This window comes from Electrona antarctica (genome assembly GCF_951216825.1).
Source record: "Electrona antarctica genome assembly, chromosome: 23".
Taxonomy (NCBI): domain Eukaryota; kingdom Metazoa; phylum Chordata; class Actinopteri; order Myctophiformes; family Myctophidae; genus Electrona; species Electrona antarctica.
In genome coordinates, this window is record NC_136804.1 from 18,482,545 (window position 1) to 18,501,182 (window position 18,638).

At 42.7% G+C, this 18,638-nt stretch overlaps 1 protein-coding gene across 1 annotated transcript; it reads right to left on the reverse strand.

The window, feature by feature from the left end:
* Positions 1-7,656: 7,656 nt before the first annotated feature.
* On the reverse strand, positions 7,657-16,460 carry pus7l (pseudouridine synthase 7 like). Its single transcript, XM_079493828.1, has 10 exons — positions 15,451-16,460; positions 15,035-15,332; positions 14,546-14,705; positions 14,177-14,402; positions 13,612-13,710; positions 12,318-12,399; positions 11,190-11,355; positions 10,220-10,349; positions 9,887-9,940; positions 7,657-8,171 (listed from the first exon to the last, which is right to left on the reverse strand). Exons 1-10 carry the CDS (start codon positions 16,042-16,044, stop codon positions 7,683-7,685), a joined length of 2,298 nt encoding a protein of 765 aa, XP_079349954.1. The 5' UTR covers positions 16,045-16,460; the 3' UTR covers positions 7,657-7,682.
* Positions 16,461-18,638: the final 2,178 nt, after the last annotated feature.

Here is an 18,638-nt window from a genome sequence, read left to right on the forward strand (position 1 = left end):
GCATGTACACTGTCACATCCAGGCCAAGAGGCAGCACTGTGTACTGCATGTACACTGTCACATCCAGGCCAAGAGGCAGCACTGTGTACTGCATGTACACTGTCACATCCAGGCCAAGAGGCAGCACTGTGTACTGCATGTACACTGTCACATCCAGGCCAAGAGGCAGCGCTGCTACCGCAACAATGTGACTGACAGAACACAGACAACATGTCTGTCTTTATCTCGCACGCACGCACGCACGCACGCGCACACACGCGCACACACACACACACACACACACACACACACACACACACACACACACACACACACACACACACACACACACACACCTGCAAAACAACGGTACCGTACAGTAGTACAGTACGGTATGGGTCCCACACATCGCGTATGCAGTGGAAATGCTGTTGAAATGTCAAGAACCGCCGCTGCTATCAGGCAGAAACATTGTACCTCCATATTTAAAACTTAAACACAGGTTATCTTTTTTTATTTCCTGAAAAGTAACTGTTTTGGACATACAAGGTTTCCAACCGACAGCGACGCTATATAAATACATGCACACACAAGAATGCACAAAGGCATTCGTCCCTTGACAGTTGAAACCCATGGTTAATATAAGGAAGTAGAGTGCACACCAGAAACGAGCACAAGCTGTCACTACACACACACACACACACACACACACACACACACACACACACACACACACACACACACACACACACACACACACACACACACACTAAATTAATTATCATGGCGTTATCGTCTATCGAACACAGATTGCAAACCCGTCGACTATTCTGACAAATAAGATAATGCTACATGATCAGCACAGAGCCCTTATTTTCCACGAACCCGTTCCCACGTCAGCCACAATGTTTTTAAATGCTTAGTGACTTGTGAGAACCGCTCGACCAACACAATGTGTGACTATAGTCTAGAGACTGTGCAGACAGGGCAAAGGTCAGTGAAATGTATGTGTATGTCTATTCATGAATGAGGACCAGTCAGTTTGTGTTCGTACATGGAGAGTTTCCCCTACCGTTAAACACTCAGGCAATGGTGAAAAGTGCATTTACTCAATACTGTAAGTAAGTAATGTGCAACTTTGTGGTACTTTTACTTGCCATTTTTTGATACTACTGATTCTACTGTACTACACCTCAAAATACAAATATTTTACTTTTTACTCCGCTACAATTATTTTAAAACGTTTAGTTACAAGTTACTTTGAAGATTTGTATTAACGCAAATCCACTAGTCTATACTTCAGCTAACTGAAAATAGAGGATCTACAAGCGCACAACGCGGTACGGCGCGTTGTGGTACAGAGTACGGGGACCCCGGTCAAATTAAGTATACTGTAGGCCAGGGTGTAAGTGTTTAAGTGTCCGGACATTAGCACTGAGGCGATGGATTCATAGCACCACTATAGCAGCTAGTTTGACTTCACTTGTGGATGTGAGACGACTCCCACAGTTAAGAGGAGATGACACGCTGAGATCGAGCACGCTCAGCCAGCCAAAATACATCGCTGTCTCGTTCCACGGCCCATGTCCGTCATAAAGTCGTCTTCCTCCGCTCGTGTCATGCCTCGTTGTCTGTCTCATTCGTTATAGCTTTTGCCCCGTTTCCTAAACAAGCAAGGAAAGGGGAAAAAACGTGTGCTGTTTTCCTTCTCTTTCCTCGGTCTCCTTTTGTAAGCTTTGACTTCCTTCCCTGCACTGTGATTGTAACTCTATCTAAAGCTTTACACCAGCTTTACAAGCAAGCAAGAAAAATGTGATCACACTCCTTTCATGGTCAATATCTTTCATAACCCTCGACTTCCATCATTCATCGCATGTTTTTGCTCTAGCTCCCTTAAACGTCTCCCTCACTTTTTGCGCTTGCTCTCTTTAAAGCCTGCAAGTGCGCAAAAATGGATTTCTCGGGTGCAGTACTTAGTTTAGACAGTTTTTGGTTTAGACTAGTCATTGGTTAGACCAGTCATTAGTCCTACAACTACAACCTATCTCAAACCCTCACCCTAAACCTAACCTCCCACGGGGCAGCACACCTAAACCTAACCTTAACCCATGTCTAACCAATGACTAGTCTAAACTAAGTATATGCAACCCCGATTTCTCTCCTTCCATGGTCAATATCACCCATAACCCTTCCCTCCATTACTCCCATCTCTCTCTCTCCCTACTGTACCTCTGTCAGACCTGTTATCCAGTTATCTAAGCCAGACATGAAGGAAAGTTGTCATCTTTGGTAGTGAACTGGGTCAACATTTACCCATGGCTGGCCAGGGTAGGGCGGACATGGCGAACGAGCGGGAATGGGCGCGGTGGCGTGGAGAAGTCAGTCACCCGTGTCTCACTACTGCACAGAGTGGCTGAGCTAGCCTGGCTAATAAGCCAGACCGAATCAGCCGTTGGCAAAAAGAAATTGCCTGCCGGCGGATTACGGTCTGGAGAGGCTCAATTGTACGCCAATTTCCTACACCAGAGAACTGGTGTGGCCAATCGGGACACGGTATGCAATATGGGCGGGCTTTGGTACAGTGACGTTCAATGCTTGAGACCTTTGACTGACAGTAGCTCTGACCAATTGTGTCAAAGAGAAAATGTTTGAACCCGCCCCCCGGGAAACAAGATCCATACACAGCATCTCCACTCAAATACCACACGACAGTGTGATTTGAGTCTGGCCTATTAGCCAGGCTATGGCTGAGCAGGGCAGGCTGTCCTTCTGCCCCTGGTGCCTCAGCAATGCAGAGAACAACCAGTCCTACACAGGAAGTGCTGCACACTTAATTGTTGCAGATCCAGGTTGCTTTTTTACGGCATGGCTCTGCAGGACGCAAGACATCATCGAGTCCGTCTGGGGATAATCTCGCAAACCGCTGGACCGATCAGATCAGATCAACCACATTGCCAGTAGGTGAAGGAAGTAGACAACCAGCACCTCCACACATTTTTCATGTGTTTTTATATATATATATATATATATATATATATATATATATATATAATTTTTCACACACACACAGCTGCAAAACAACGGTACCGTACAGTAGTGCAGTACGGTATGGGTCCCACACATCACGTATGCAATGGGAATGCTCGTATCTGAGCAGTTCTGTAGTTCTCAAATGAAAATAGCCGCTCTACAAGTTCACACTGCATCGCATTATGATGTATTGCAAGCTTTAGATCTGCTACTGTCTTAAAGTAGTTAAACTGAATTTGATGCTATATTAAATCATTTAGCTGCATGGGGACCCCGTGGAACCACCTCAATGACCCCTGGGGGTCCCCACTTTGAGAACCAATGCACTATATGACCCTCCAGGGCCACCATAGATGTGACGCCTGAGTTTAAGTGTGTATTATTAAGTGTTTAGACAGGTTTTGACATCCATGGGTTACAAAGGCATTAACTTTAACGGGAAGGGGAAGTGGCTGAGCAATGTGCTGGAACTTGAAGTGGACTTGGGATGATCTCAAGAGAGCTCACAAATGTTTCACATCTAATTGTCACAAAGGACACAGACAAAAACACTCAACAGCCACTGTCTGCTTGACGCAACTATTAACAAGGGTCAGAGAAAACGCAGAGAATAGCCAGATAATTGCACTAGAGGGACTAATGGCTATGATAATGATGATAATGAGAGGAAACTAACTTCTACACAGTAAATGTAACTCTGATGACTCTAGTCTGAGGATTATCTGGTGCACTCTGACTATAATAACACAACAGTGATTTCAATGCTGTGCTAATATGGTAGGCCTATTCCTAATGTCGGTTTGTCAGCATTAATTATTATGCTGACAATGAGTAAGTTTAACTGACAGTCATATCTAACCAGCAAACAAATAATCCCCTTTAATTGGAGACCTAAAATAAAAATGGCTATATAAAATGGGTAAATAACGGTGTGAAGAGTTGTCCTTTTTCATTATGCCCAACTTTTTAGTCCCTTGCCTGTGCAGGTTCCACTGCTCAGTGCTGTTGCGAACCCAGCAATAGAGTGGTATAGTTTGTAGAACCCAGCAATAGAGTGGTACAGTTTGTAGAACCCAGCAATAGAGTGGTATAGTTTGTAGAACCCAGCAATAGAGTGGTACAGTTTGTAGAACCCAGCAATAGAGTGGTATAGTTTGTAGAACCCAGCAATAGAGTGGTATAGTTTGTAGAACCCAGCAATAGAGTGGTACAGTTTGTAGAACCCAGCAATAGAGTGGTACAGTTTGTAGAACCCAGCAATAGAGTGGTACAGTTTGTAGAACCCAGCAATAGAGTGGTACAGTTTGTAGAACCCAGCAATAGAGTGGTACAGTTTGTAGAACCCAGCAATAGAGTGGTACAGTTTGTAGAACCCAGCAATAGAGTGGTACAGTTTGTAGAACCCAGCAATAGAGTGGTACAGTTTGTAGAACCCAGCAATAGAGTGGTACAGTTTGTAGAACCCAGCAATAGAGTGGTACAGTTTGTAGAACCCAGCAATAGAGTGGTATAGTTTGTAGAACCCAGCAATAGAGTGGTACAGTTTGTAGAACCCAGCAATAGAGTGGTACAGTTTGTAGAACCCAGCAATAGAGTGGTACAGTTTGTAGAACCCAGCAATAGAGTGGTATAGTTTGTAGAAGAAGTGCCTCATTTTCTAAGCTTGTTGTGCTTTTTTTTTTAACCACTTTCAGAATTTCATGTTTAGTTTGCAATGGTGATGTCCCATAGGATCCCATAGGATCCTAATAGAAAAATCCTATTGAAAATCCTATCAGATTTTGGAACACATTTCATGAATTTAGGCACATGATGTAGCATTAACCTGCTACTTAGCTAGGCAATGAAATTATGCAAGAATAGTATTATATATATGTTCAGTGTTGCTTCGTCACCACGCACGCGCGCACACATACGCACACACACACGCACACACACACACACACTTTTAGCATAATTATTAAATCAGCATCATGACTCACCAGTCGACTTGGCTTGGCGGCTTGCATCAAGCAAAAACCTTAAAAAGAATCAAATAAAAAGCATTAGTGCATGGCTGCCAACTATATCAATGTAAAGTACTGTCTGGCTATAGGAAGACATGTGTCACTGTTACTTATAATAAAGTAGTAGGCCTATGACTCAATCAGGAGAAATGAAAAGTGCCCCACCTGACAGGGGAGTTCTCAGCTGGTCACACCGTTGTCTGACAGTACTGTGTGTGATAATGTACATGTATCAGTACGCATCATTAGACCTCTGCCGGAACTTGGAGAAGTAGTCTTTGGGCCTTGCCACACGAGAACGGCTCGGGCCGTCTAAATTGCGGTTATGTTAATTATGTATGCTGTATAGGCCTACACGAGACCTGAGCTGTAGTACACATGGCCGGCCTGTAGATGGCCACCCAAAAAAAGAAAAAGCTTACACTTTATCAAAAAATCATGTCTGATGAGAATGTACTGCGCTGGACTGTACAAGCACCGTGGAGTCCGTCTCACTCACACTCTCCAACAGACATCCTCAGCCACAAAAGTGGCAGCACCTGTCACTCATTAGTAGGCTAATCACTCTGTGAGGAGTGCATATGTGTGGAGTTCCTTTTCTTAACAGTGGTACTTTCATTTGTGTATGCTTATAGGTAGGCCTATATGAAAATTTTAGATGTCATGATGTTTCAACCATGCATATTTTCATATGGGTGTCCACAGTCAAGTAGGCTACAAAGGCCTAGTAGGCCTACATAGGTTTTTAGTTATTTAGCCACATATAACATTTCCAGTAGGGCAAACATGACAGAAATTATTAGCAATGTTCAGAATCCAACATGATTGTATTGGAACATATAGTTGTGAGCTTATAGATATTTTTATATATTTCTGGAGAAGAAGAATGAAATGCCCAAAATAGTGATGTCATGTTGAAAGTGGGTAAACTTTCACTTGTGAAGCTTGTGAAGTGGTTAAACTTCACAACACATCACGGCACGTTGAGCTTGTAGATTGGCTATTTTCACCAAATGTTCACCCATTATGACATGCACAGAATTGGGCCAACAATACAGAACTGCATGTATCTAATGCTAAACGTGCAACTCGGTTTCCTCAGGATAGATTGTAGGCAGTATAGGAGCACTGCAGCGAGTTGTGAGCTTGTATGTAGATCAGTTATTTTTGGCGAAGAGATTTGGTGTAGATTGACAAAAGCAGTTCAAATACCAGACTCAGACTAGAGGGTTTAAGTGTTTAAAATCCCCACTTCAGAAACCATAATGCAGCCCTGCTGCTACTCTGTCTAAATGAACAATACATAGTTTAGCAGACTGCCTGTCAACTCACTGTTTTTCAATCTCTCTCTCTCTCTCTCTCTCTGGAGTGATAAACGTATTGAATAACAGCTTATGGAACGCCCTAGTCAATACCAAAGTATAAGAGGTTTCAGGGAGAAACTGTAGACTCTAGATTTCTGACCCTAAGGGGTCAAGGACCCACTTAGTTAGACTCAGCCTTTATCCAACCTTGAGGGGGGAATGCGTGATTCACTCAACATATGACTCCTATTATAGCTCTCATGTATTCTGAATGTTTGAAAGGTATTCCAAACAAAGAGATTATTACGTAGGGTAGGCTATGAAATATCACTAGCTTGTAGCGTGGCAGTAGCATAGAGTAATTTGTATGAAATATGACAATATTCCAAAGAGCCACTTTCTTTGGGGTGGGTAGGGGGGGGGGGGGGGTGCAAGAAATCTTTTAAGTATATAGAATCCATTCTGTAAAGAGTGTTTGCATTTTGTCAGCCAAGGACTAGGTTTCTCACTGGTCTTTTATAAGTACCAGATGGCTCAATCATGTACGACTCGAGTAACTGTTGGATTTTCCCAAACATTGGCAGTGAAACATTCTCATTTATTTCCCTGCCCTGGGTGACATACATACTCTAGTTAAGTATTGCCTAATTCATGCTCCGTCGTACGTTGGTGTAGCTCAGCGGAAATAGCCGATTTACAAGCTCACAACACGTTGCTTTGGCAACGTGTTTTGAATTTGTACATCAACTATTTTCAAATGTATAAATGTGATATGACCAATATGCTTGTCTGGCAGACATGTCTCCCCTTATAGACAAGTTAAAGTAGTTCATCAAACACGTGCACTGGGCTCAAGGCAACCGACAAGTCAGAACCTAACTCCTAACTCCAGCTGAGGCACACTAAACTAGCAACTACTTTGCTCATCACTTAAAGCTATAGGGGATGGAAATTGCAGGTGGTTTAATACAGATTCTAATTCAAATTCCACAAATTAGTTACAGGGGAAGGGAGGGGGAGAAACTCAGTCTGAACTTGATTCAAATTTGAATGCGGCTTTCCAGAGGCAATGGATACATAGCCTACATCATGATTATATATTGGGGATTTTATGCTTCATTTAAGCTTTAATTAACTCTCCAAATAGTTATTTTCAGCTCCTTATAAAGACATCATCATGTGAATTAACATTATATGTCACAGGTTAGTAGGATGGAATTATTATTAGCCTTTAACCTGTGGTACTGGTCCTGTTCTAGCTTTTCCGATGAGATACTCATTATTCTCAAAAGTAAAGCCCAGCAGTAGCTCATTACAATGCCAATCATTACCAGCAGTGACTTTCAAAACATTTAGTCTTTATTCAATATTGGGCTACAGCACAACCCATATCTTCTCTGGCAGATTCATTGTGTTTTGGCTCCACCTTGTGGCAAAGTGGAAATTGCATGATTTCTCGCAGGCAGATTGTGGCATAGCAGGACTTGTCCAGGTCAAAGTTCAAGGTGAGAGCGAGGGAGGCAGAGTCCCCCTTCATCTCTGACGCCCCACTGCGCGTCTGCTCACCGCTTTCACTCTTCCCTCCATCGCAGTCTCTTCTGCTACCCTCTTCTCCCTCACTCTCTCCTCCTCCACCTCCGCTCCCCTCCCCGGCTGTCGGGCCGTGCAGTCGGTAGGTGAGGTCACGAGGGAAGGCCAGCATGTGGCGGTAGCAGCCAGGCACGTTGAGTTTGAGGGCACCGACTCGGAATCGGCAGCACTGTAGGCCATCTCTGGCCAGTCTCTTCTGGTACCAGACCCCAATGCTGTTCTCTGGGTACCTGACTGTATTACCCGGCATGGGCAGCATAACCTGGCATAGACGGCACAAAACCTTAGACGTGCCTTTATAGAGCGTCGCAGTCCCGCCTCCTACCCTGGACCAGGAAATGAAACCCAATGCATTATTCTCATAGACATTTCTTAAAGTATTTATTTAAAGACGGTTACGCCGCGGACAAAGCCAACTCGAGTCGTGACAACTCATGACAACACAAACAATATTTTGGACCAAACAAATAATTAGAAAGAAGAAAAAAACGGCAGGTTACAACACTTTTTTTGTTGTTTTTCTTCTTTGTAATTATTTGTTTGGTCCAAAATATTGTTTGTGTTGTCATGAGTTGTCACGACTCGAGTTGGCTTTGTCCGCGGCGTAACCGTCTTTAAATAAATACTTTAAGAAATGTCTATGAGAATAATGCATTGGGTTTCATTTCCTGGTCCAGGGTAGGAGGCGGGACTGCGACGCTCTATAGGGCTGGGCAGTTCACAGAAAATATATCAAAACCAATATTTATAACCAATAACCAACGTAATCTTGCTGATGTAGGTTAATCGATTCATCGAGAAACAGTTTTGTTTCTTATAATTATATCACCAAATCGACAGGAAATGTTTTGAATAGATTTTTCACAATTGACTAAATCTACTAGTCTGATTAACCACATAACCCTGTATTATACTTTGTTCTACAATAGTGCTATAGTGAACATATCATTGACACATGAGCTTGTAGATCGGCTATTTTCACAATTTTCCTTTTGATAATTGTTCATTTATCGTAAACAAGGAAAAGGTTTGATATGATGACGATATTAATTTGAAGTCATTTAGGGCCAGCCCTACGCTGCGACGTAACCCCTTTCAACCTGGCAAAGAGACATTCTTTAACAACCTGCCACCCTACATGCCAAGTTAATGTTTTTAGTTTTTTTGCTAGTGCAATTTCAACTTGGCTGACAAACACAACACAAAAGAGGCTTGCTGTGATTTGTTTGCATTAAGGATGTTATCATATGTCATGCAATGCCCTCTCTCCATTCAAATACAACAATCCCACTGCGCCTTGTGTGACATGATACTGTACAAGGAAAAACACATAAAAACCATGAAGAAACAAAATGAATGATGAAGATGGGAAATTTTAAAACACTCTCTCAAGCTTTTGAGTAAAACAGGTGCTGTGCAAGCAGTGGTGCCAACATGTCTGCTATTGATGTTTAAAGGACTACTTTCGTGGGGTATGTACTACAGTACGTACTAGGGAGAACATTAGAAGAGAACTTGTTCATATTTGTTCCTTTGCATGTCATTATTGCAATCATCAACACCTCAAATACTCAAGCAGTACTCAAGTAAATGTACTTTGTTACTGTCTACCATTTTTCTATCATGCGAACATGGTGTCAGCAGTTTAATTGCAATGTACTGTTTTGTAATAGGCATTGTAATTTTGTTGTAAACTATTATTATTGTTAATATTATTATTATTATAGTATATTATTAGATCAGATGCATTTGCATGTATTTTCTGTAAACGATTGTTTTTAGTATAGGTAGATCATATTTGTATAGAAAGTCCTAACCAGGGACTGGGGTTGCAAATTAGCCTTGGCTATAATGTACAACGCAACGATTTCATGTTTTTATAACTTGATACATTATTTTTTGTATTGTCCCTGTTAAAAAAAATAATAATAAATAAATAAAGAACGAAATGTCTGCTTTGCAGTCTGACATCCTCACCTGTCCTAGATTGTAGACTCCCTCTCTCTCTTCCTGGTCTGTCACCACATGGATCTGGAGTAGGAAAAAAAGACAGCATCTTAGACGTAAAGAAAATCATCAACACTTTCAATCATCAACATTGTATAAATTATTTCCTGCATAGAATGTTTTAATGGTGTTTTAAGTGAAGACATGTACACTGGAACGTCTCTGCTTACGTACGTGTAGTGTATTTCTGGCTACCAGTAAAAGCTAGCTCCATTCCAAAATAGGTCTAAATTAGTCCCTGGTTAAAACCCAAACCCTACAGCGGACTAAAATCAAATTCCGTCATCTTGGAGCCAGGCTTACCTGAGGCTGGCTGGATTCTGCCGTGTCCTGTGATGTGACCTCCTGCTCCCGTTGTTCCCACACCAGGTCACCCTCCCTGGCTGAGTGACCCAAAGTAGACAGCCGGTGTTCCACGGCCTCGTTCCACACCCTGAACATCAACAACTCAGTCAAGAACTCATTTACAATATACAATGGATGACAAATTTACAAATTGACGGTTTATCCAATATATTACGGTTAATGATTTATCTTATTTAATGGTGGAAACTGAAAATGTCTAATTGTATTCTCTGCAGCTGTTTGGTCTTGAGGCCATAAGGACTCTGTTGTTGTTACCAGTCTAAGTGCCCTTATTTTATTATATTGTATTTATCCCATTTAGGCCTGACGTCGAAATAAAAAAAGCGTTCGCTCTGAAAGAATATATATTCAAAGATTTGTGCTGCATTTTTACGATTTTTCAAAAATAGCAGACCTACAAGCTCGTAGCGCGCCACTCGGTGGCGCGCTATGAGCTTGTAGATCTGCTATTTTTCAATAGCTAAAGTATAACATAAATAATGCTTAGTTAAAATACCAAAAGGGGTTCCTGCCCAGAATGGGTTAAATATGTATGTACTGTATGTTTTTGTTTTTTTGTTTTTTAAAGTAATTGTATTGTCTGATGTATTATGTATTGTTCTGTTGTATTGTTTGTTTGTACAAAAAAAAGAAAAATGCAATAAATATATTGTTTAAAAAAAAAAGACACAGGGGGAATGGAGGATCAATACATGATATCGTTGCTGCCGGGCAGAAACCTTGTATCTCCATGTCAGCTTTGTTCTGTGCGTGAAAAAGAATGCCCTAGGCTACTTTGTCATACAACAGTGTCAGACAAAAGGAGCGGAAATAGCTGATCTACAAGCTCACGTGTCACAATGCAACGTGTCGTGTCCACCCGACGAGCAACGGTATGCACTTGGACTTTGTGTTCAGAAGGGCTCACCTGCTACAGTAGGCGTGGAGGTAGAAGACCCTCATGCCATGGGGCAGGCTGAGCCAGGCACGGACACAGCCTTGCGGACCGGTCCCGTAGCGGTGCAGGGCCTGCAGCATCAGCCTCTCCCTGGCCTTGTACACAGGCATCATGGCCAGGCTCTCCTTGGCATTGTCTGGTTAAGCACATAGGAGGAACCAATCAGAACTTGAAACACCATATTGATTCTGAAACATGCAAAGGAATCTACCACAGCATGACAACTCAATTAACGTCAAGGTACATGGACATACAGGCTTCACATTGGTGCATTAGATAACTGTGGAACAGTGATTCTCAACCTTTTTATTTCAAGTTTGATATGCATTAGACCCCCATTTGATGATTTGATCAATTGTTTCTCAGGGACCCCAATCTATAGTACACAGCTGTAAAATCATCAGTGTTCATTTAACTCTTTAAGTCTGCACAAATGGAACCAAATCCCAACATTGAGAATGAGAATCAGTGCTATAGAACTTTATTCAGTTTAATTATGTGGGATTATTAAGCAGTGGGGTTCAGTTCCCACTATAGTCAACAGAACACGTTTTCGGGGGTGCTGGTAGCCAAGTGTGTCCCGGGTTTGATTCCTGAGCCCAGTGGCGGGTTCACTGCATGTCACTGACCCAAGAAAAACTAGCTTTTACTTCTCGCTTCGTGGCGTAGGTGGCCGCCAGTTTAGGAGACCGGAAACAGGAGTCTATTCATTCCAACGGGAGAGTGAACGTGAACACAGCTTCAGTCCTTCAGAACGATTCTTTAGCTCGATGTTCAACTAAACATTAGACTCAACTGTCACAAGCACACAATCTTCCCAACATTTTGATACCAAAATCACAAATCATGAAAAAATCTATTTAGTTATCGACCTTTCTCTGTCTCAGGAACACTCACGCGAAATCTAGCACCAGTAAACAGTAGGACGTCCACAAGGACATCCACAAGATCTGCAGTCAGATTGCGCCCACTTAGGAGACCATTTCTGTACCATTTCACCTCTGGTGGCGAAGCAACGGTTGGGCTATCTTCCTAAATTAAGCATCTTTGATGTCACCCCCCGACTCTCTCTCCCCGTTTACATCAGAAAAGTCTTACCTGTCAGCAGGAAGTGTCTTTTAGCCTGGCTCTGACGGTCGTCACCTTCCTCTGGAGTGAAGACCAAACGTACTGCACTCACCTGACCCAACAACACACCAACACACATCAATCTACATCAGTGGTTCTCAAAGTAGGGTCCAGGCCTCCAGGGACTACTTTTACTTTCAAACTAAATACTTTTGTCTACACTGCCTTGCTCCATAACAAATCAGCCCTTCAATAAAATACTTCTTTTGATTCAAAATGTCAAGCATTTTCTTGGCCTGTTGAACTTAACCAGTGGTTTGAGTCCCTCCGGTGCACGAGTGGGTCAGAGAGTCCCAAGCGTTGTAATCGATTTTACATATCGAGATGGGTTCATATACTGTAGTGATGCGGGGGGTCAGGGTTTTTTATGACCCGCGGGTCCCGCATGTATTAATAATTTGATTCGTCCCAGCCCGCCCGCAACCCGCCGACATTAAATACACATTGAATACAGCTTTTATTCTGTCAAAACGTTTCTTGTAAACAGCCTTAATAGGCTAATAATGTCGCTGGCAAGCAAGCATGGTCACAAAAACCAGTGACCTATCACAGATGCCACCGATGCCTCACTATACCGATGCCTCGCTAAAAACGCCCGGACAACACTCCACACGTCCCAACTTCCTCTCCGTTCTGGCTCCAAAACTATGGAATGCACTTGCCATTGCAATCAGAACTGCAGATTCACTCCCAATCTTCCGCCGCAGACTGAAAACGCACCTCTTCAGACTCCATCTTAGCCCATAGCACTTGCCGTAGTACTTCCCCTAGCCTCAACCTCCTACAGGCGTATGTATAGGCTCAACTTATGTAACTTAGTTAAATAGCACTTTATGTAAGACATAGCACTCTATAGTGTATAAGTTAAACTATGCACTGTGATGTGATCTTTATTTTTGATAGGTGTCTGTCTTATTTCTTTAGATCTCTCTTTTACATACCTTGTGTTTAAATTTAGACTTTGTATGCCTTTGAAAAGCATTTTAATTTTCTTTGTGTATGAAATAGTAAACTTGCCATACTAAATGCCATTTCTGACAGGATTTGCAGAATCTGGTCAATGTTGAATGTGAAATAAACTGATACTGGCTGTGTAATGATGTCAACAAAAACACATTGTTTTACAGCTGAAGATTGTTCTTCAATACCCAGCTATCACATTGCACTGGGTGAGAGAGTACATCCACAACAACTTCAAATGATACCAGTGTAAATAAACAGCAGCATCCCTTAAATTATCATTCATTTATTTGTAAAAACCTACCATGTCTTCTTTGAGCAAGGCCAGTCCTACTCTGTCCGACTGAACACTGAGGCCTATCCCAAACCTCTGAGGCCCATAGTAGTTTACGAAGCCTTTAGCCTGGGAAGAAAACATTCAAACGTAATGAAGCACCAAAAATCAAGCTTAAACAATGCATGAGCAAACTGATGCTGTTCCTATCAGTGCCAATATTGAGTTTCATTAAATTATCAAAATATCTTTAAAGGCTTAAAGTCTGTTTCTTGTACAGGATGACGTCTTGTTTCTGCATGTCTGCAAAGAAAACACTACGTGTAGTTGTTGGGCTTTTTCTACCTCTGTTTGACAATTGCAATACTGTTTATAGATTTGCCTGTTCCTCTGTTTTGGCTAAGCTAGACTGTATCATTGGGCATCAAAGACCCACTCCCCCGAAAATGTTAATGTGACTTTGAAGCTTAAACATTAAAAACTTGATAGTTGTTTTGCATATAAATCCATAACATTCATGTATTAGCGTAGTGTAACTTAACATCTCTCGTGTCAATAGGAGTTGTCGGTGTCGGGTGGAAACCTAAACCTGTACCTTGACATTCTCCACAGCCTGTTGTATCAGCTCCACCAAGTGGGTGTGCGTCTCCGTCTCGGGGGCAGGGTGGAGCATGTCAGCATTGCGGTGCAGTCTCAGATCCCGAACCACCAGGTCAAAGTGATTCCCCTGCAGACGACCCATCCTCAGGGGCTCGCTGACCAGACGGACGCCGGACACGACCATCCCTTTCTTCTCAAATGCCGACGTCTTCTCTTGCAGCCTGACATCGCATCAAAAAAGAAACTAGATCAATTATAATGTCAATGGAATGAAATAAAGGCAACACCAATGTGAAAGCTGGTGTTTATTTGCAGTTTACTCTACTGTAGTCCATAAAAGCGAGAAAATATAAGCAGCAAGTACCGTTGTGGAGAAACCTTCTTGACTACCATGGACTGGTAGGTGATGGCTCTCTTGTCCTTGATGCCAGCATAGGTGAAATCTGAGGGCAGGACACCCAGCATTGCTGCCATGTAGCTGATAGCCTCCAAAGTCTCCAGGTTCTCCTTACACAAGATGAAGGCTGCCGACACACACACACAAATTAACAGGTAAATAACATCAACTACCGTCACTGGGTTGACCTTGACGAAACCCTAATACTTCATTGACCGGAGTTCCGCAGGGGTCTACACTTGGTACCCTCCTTTTTTCCCCTATACACCAAATCTATTCAGAGAATAGGCGATCTACACAAGAGTGAGCTTGTCGATCGGGGATTTACAGAATGTTCGTTTCCTGGAAAAAACAAACTAAATGATGGAGCCTGCACGAACATGAATTTCACCCGGCAACATGCCAGGACTGGGGACGCTAGGGTTCATGTGGTTGACAATTAAATGATGCCCATACCCGTATAAACATCGTCCTTGCTGCAGTCCTCTGCGGTCCTCTTCCTGGGTCTGCCTCGGTCTCTCAGGCGCACAGTGATAGCCGTCTTGCCCTGCTCGCCGAAACTCTTGGTCTCCACCAGCTTCCCAAACCTCCGGCTGAGGAAGTGGTGGACCGCCGTCCTGTGGTCCTTGTCGGCATCGGGCAGGAAGGTGTGCGACGACCCCGGCACTTTGGCGTCGATGAACCTGAAGAAGTCCTCCGCCTCCTCCTCTGTGACGATCCCGGCGAGCTCCCTGAAGTCCGGGCACTCCTTCACCTTGTAGGGTTATACAGATGAATGAAGATCATGCAAAAATAATTGCTATCAGGCATGAGAGAGAGAGGCAAGACAGGATAGAAGTAAGAATTGTGACAGGCCCAGTATTAGGTGTTACCTTGATCTCTGACTGACAGGTGATGGTCGTGAGGAAGGGGAAGCGATGTCGTACTGCACGGTGGACATTGGCTCGCTGGTGTTTCTCTGGGAAGGAGCCCAGGGACAGTAGCTCTACACCGGTCAGCTGCTTCTTCTCGCTCCTGGTCTCTTTAGGGAGGCCTGATGGGTCTCTGACAGACACGGCAAACTGTTCAATCGCATCACAGACCGAGGCGCCTAAAATCACACTCAGGTCAAGATTTTCAGTTGTCACCGAAGGAGTGACATCCCCATTTGTATCATAGTCTTCTACACTGATCATGGCCATGTCCTGTGCAACTCTGGATGAGCTGCGCTGCTTAGGTTCGTTGCTGGTGTTGTCACTAGGTTTTGTGGGGATAGAGTGACCGAACTCATTAACATGAGGAGGAAACCTGGGACTCTCCTCTTGTGAGGAGGACGTTATTGGCTTACTGATTAGATGTCCATCGATATCTATTTCTGTCACCACAAAGTCCCTGGTGAAGTTTTTGATGCTCCCACAGAAACCTTCGTGGCTTGATATGAAACACTCGGGGACGGTGACAACATCACTTTGTTCCATCTCTGCCATCACATCCAATGGCCGCAGCCTGCATGCACTTGCTCTAGTTAAGCCTTTTAGTAAACACGAGGTAAGGGTTGGGGTACTGTGTGTACCCCAACCCCACCCGTGACAATTCTTCCCCGCAACGTTCTTAAAGCGCAATGTCCACTCCCCAGTCCCACTCTTCTAGAAGTATTAGTAAAGTATTAGTATTAGTATTAGTAAACCCACTGCAGAAACGAAAGTCAGACTGTCAGTGTCAGTCCGTCAGTTATCTCATACATTTCTAAGAAGCTAAGAAGGTGCTAACCTGAATCAGAACCGAGTCATTATCGAGTCAGTCTCTGTCTTAATAGTTCTCTGGTACTACGTAAAACCGCGTAAAACACCCCATGCTGCTGCATGTTGTAAACAAAACCACGCGGAAAAGGGGTTGGTGCACTTCCGCGTCACGTGATGACGTTTTTTTTTATTTTTTTTATTTTTTTAGAAAGAAGAGGAAACAAAATGAAATAATAATAATAATAATCCAAAAATACGCCTACTACGTCCACCACTACTACTATTATTATTATTATTTGACATTTGAATAGAACACATTACATTAACGATAGTAGTAGTAAATTTTGGTAAATTTACCCCTGTATGGCACTGCGGTTAGGGTCAACAGAAAAAAAGGAAACCTTTTTTTTCTCTTTTTTCTGCTGAATCTGTCTTGAGGGTGATGCGTTTGTTGCACAAAGTGCTTGTCCAAAAAAGAACAGATCTACAAGCTCACATCGCGTGGCGAATACCCCCGCATTGTGAGCTTGCAGATCTGTTCATTTTTGACCAGCGACACTCGCGCGATGGGGCGGAGTTGACGTGCGCGCAAGGGCATAAATAAGCTTGGCTTTACCTATAATAAGAATAATAATTCATAGTGGTGATTTGGGGGCATCAATCATGATCATGCAGCCGATCATGCAGCCGACAACCGTTATAGTGGTGGCGGACAAAACAAGCCTGAAACGGCCGTTCATCTTTTTCAATGGCGTGAATATGGTGAGTAGGCTGCTATAAATAAATTCAGTACCAGCCTTTACCAGGAGGCCAGCTATCTGACGGACATCTCTTTGATAATGGGGGAATATGCCTTTTGGACACCTTTCATTATAGGCTATCATTTGCAATTTAACCTATTTAGCTTCTCCATTTGAGCATTTATAGTGCCCACAAGAAATACATTGAAATTAATCGACAAGGTATCATGACATTATGACATTATTCGATGTGTATAGCCTACTACGTTTCCATACTGCCGTCTAAGGAAAATAAATAAATGAAAATAGGTATTTGCAGCATCTATTGAAAACTAGATAATGTGCTGCTCATTTTATATGAAAATTAAACAATACACATCCTTTATATGTGATGGTTGATTTAGATTTAGTGACATTCAGCCAATGCAAGTCAAGTTATTCAACTACAGGAATGGGAGTTCAAAAGCTATTCCCCAGCAATAGCATTACAGTGTTGTTATATTATTATGCCAGGAATCAGTCAGGCTTGAAAGCCTGGGTACCGACCGAGGCTAGTCAAGTCTAACCTGACTCCGCCAGATGGGGCAGCAGAGAGTACACTGGGTTCCCCCCTCCTGCTGGAGGGGGGAGTCAGGCTTTGATTCTGTTCCGTTTTAAATGTACTAAAACAGGCTTGCCAGTAGATGGCGATGCTGATATTTTTTTTGCAATATTTGAACATTAAGACAATGATGGTCTGTTATAGCATTCTTCTTTTATAAAGAAAACAACAATTTACAGACCAAACCACCTATGTTTTAGATAGCCTACATTGAATTATGATAAGTGAATAACTTATCTTATAAGAAAGGAGCTTTTCAAATTGAATGATGCTTGCGGTTTAGATTTGGGTGTGTAAGCAGTTTGCTTAACTGAAATGAAATGAAATGATTACTATATTTACCCAGGGTATCTGGGCTAAGCTCAAGAACTTGTTTCCAGCCAGGCCCTGCTCATAGAACATTTCATCGTAGTGGTTCAATGCCTTGTTCAAGGGCACTTCAGCGGTGGTAATTGTAACGTGTCGGACCGCTGATTCGAACTGGCGACCTTCCGGTATCAAGACCGCTCCGCAATCCGTTCGGCCACCGCTGCCACTTGTTTGATTGATTGATTGATTGATTGAAAATGTATTAACAGTTTGTAGAATGGGTACATTTCAAAGAAAGTACAGGTCAATACAAAATCTGCTATGATAAAACCAGAAAAAGCACTAACACATGTTTACAGCAGGGTCCTCCAGTTTCAAGTCATCAAGACATTTAAAGACATACAAATAATATACCCATCTATGTAAAATTGAACTAAAAATAATCAAATACACATCAAATACAGTTAGAAAAAAGGGGAATACGTGAACAGTATAGAAAAATAGAGGGGGAGTTTTACAGGGGCCAATTTAACCCCTTGTTTGAGCCGAATCTGGGTTGCACGTGGAGAATTCAGTGGTGTAAAAGCCGATCCGTGGTAAGTGGTACTATAACACAACGGTTGGGAACCCCTGATGTACATTTATTATTCTGCATAATGAGTAGTTTACTTCTTATTTTTGTCACTTAA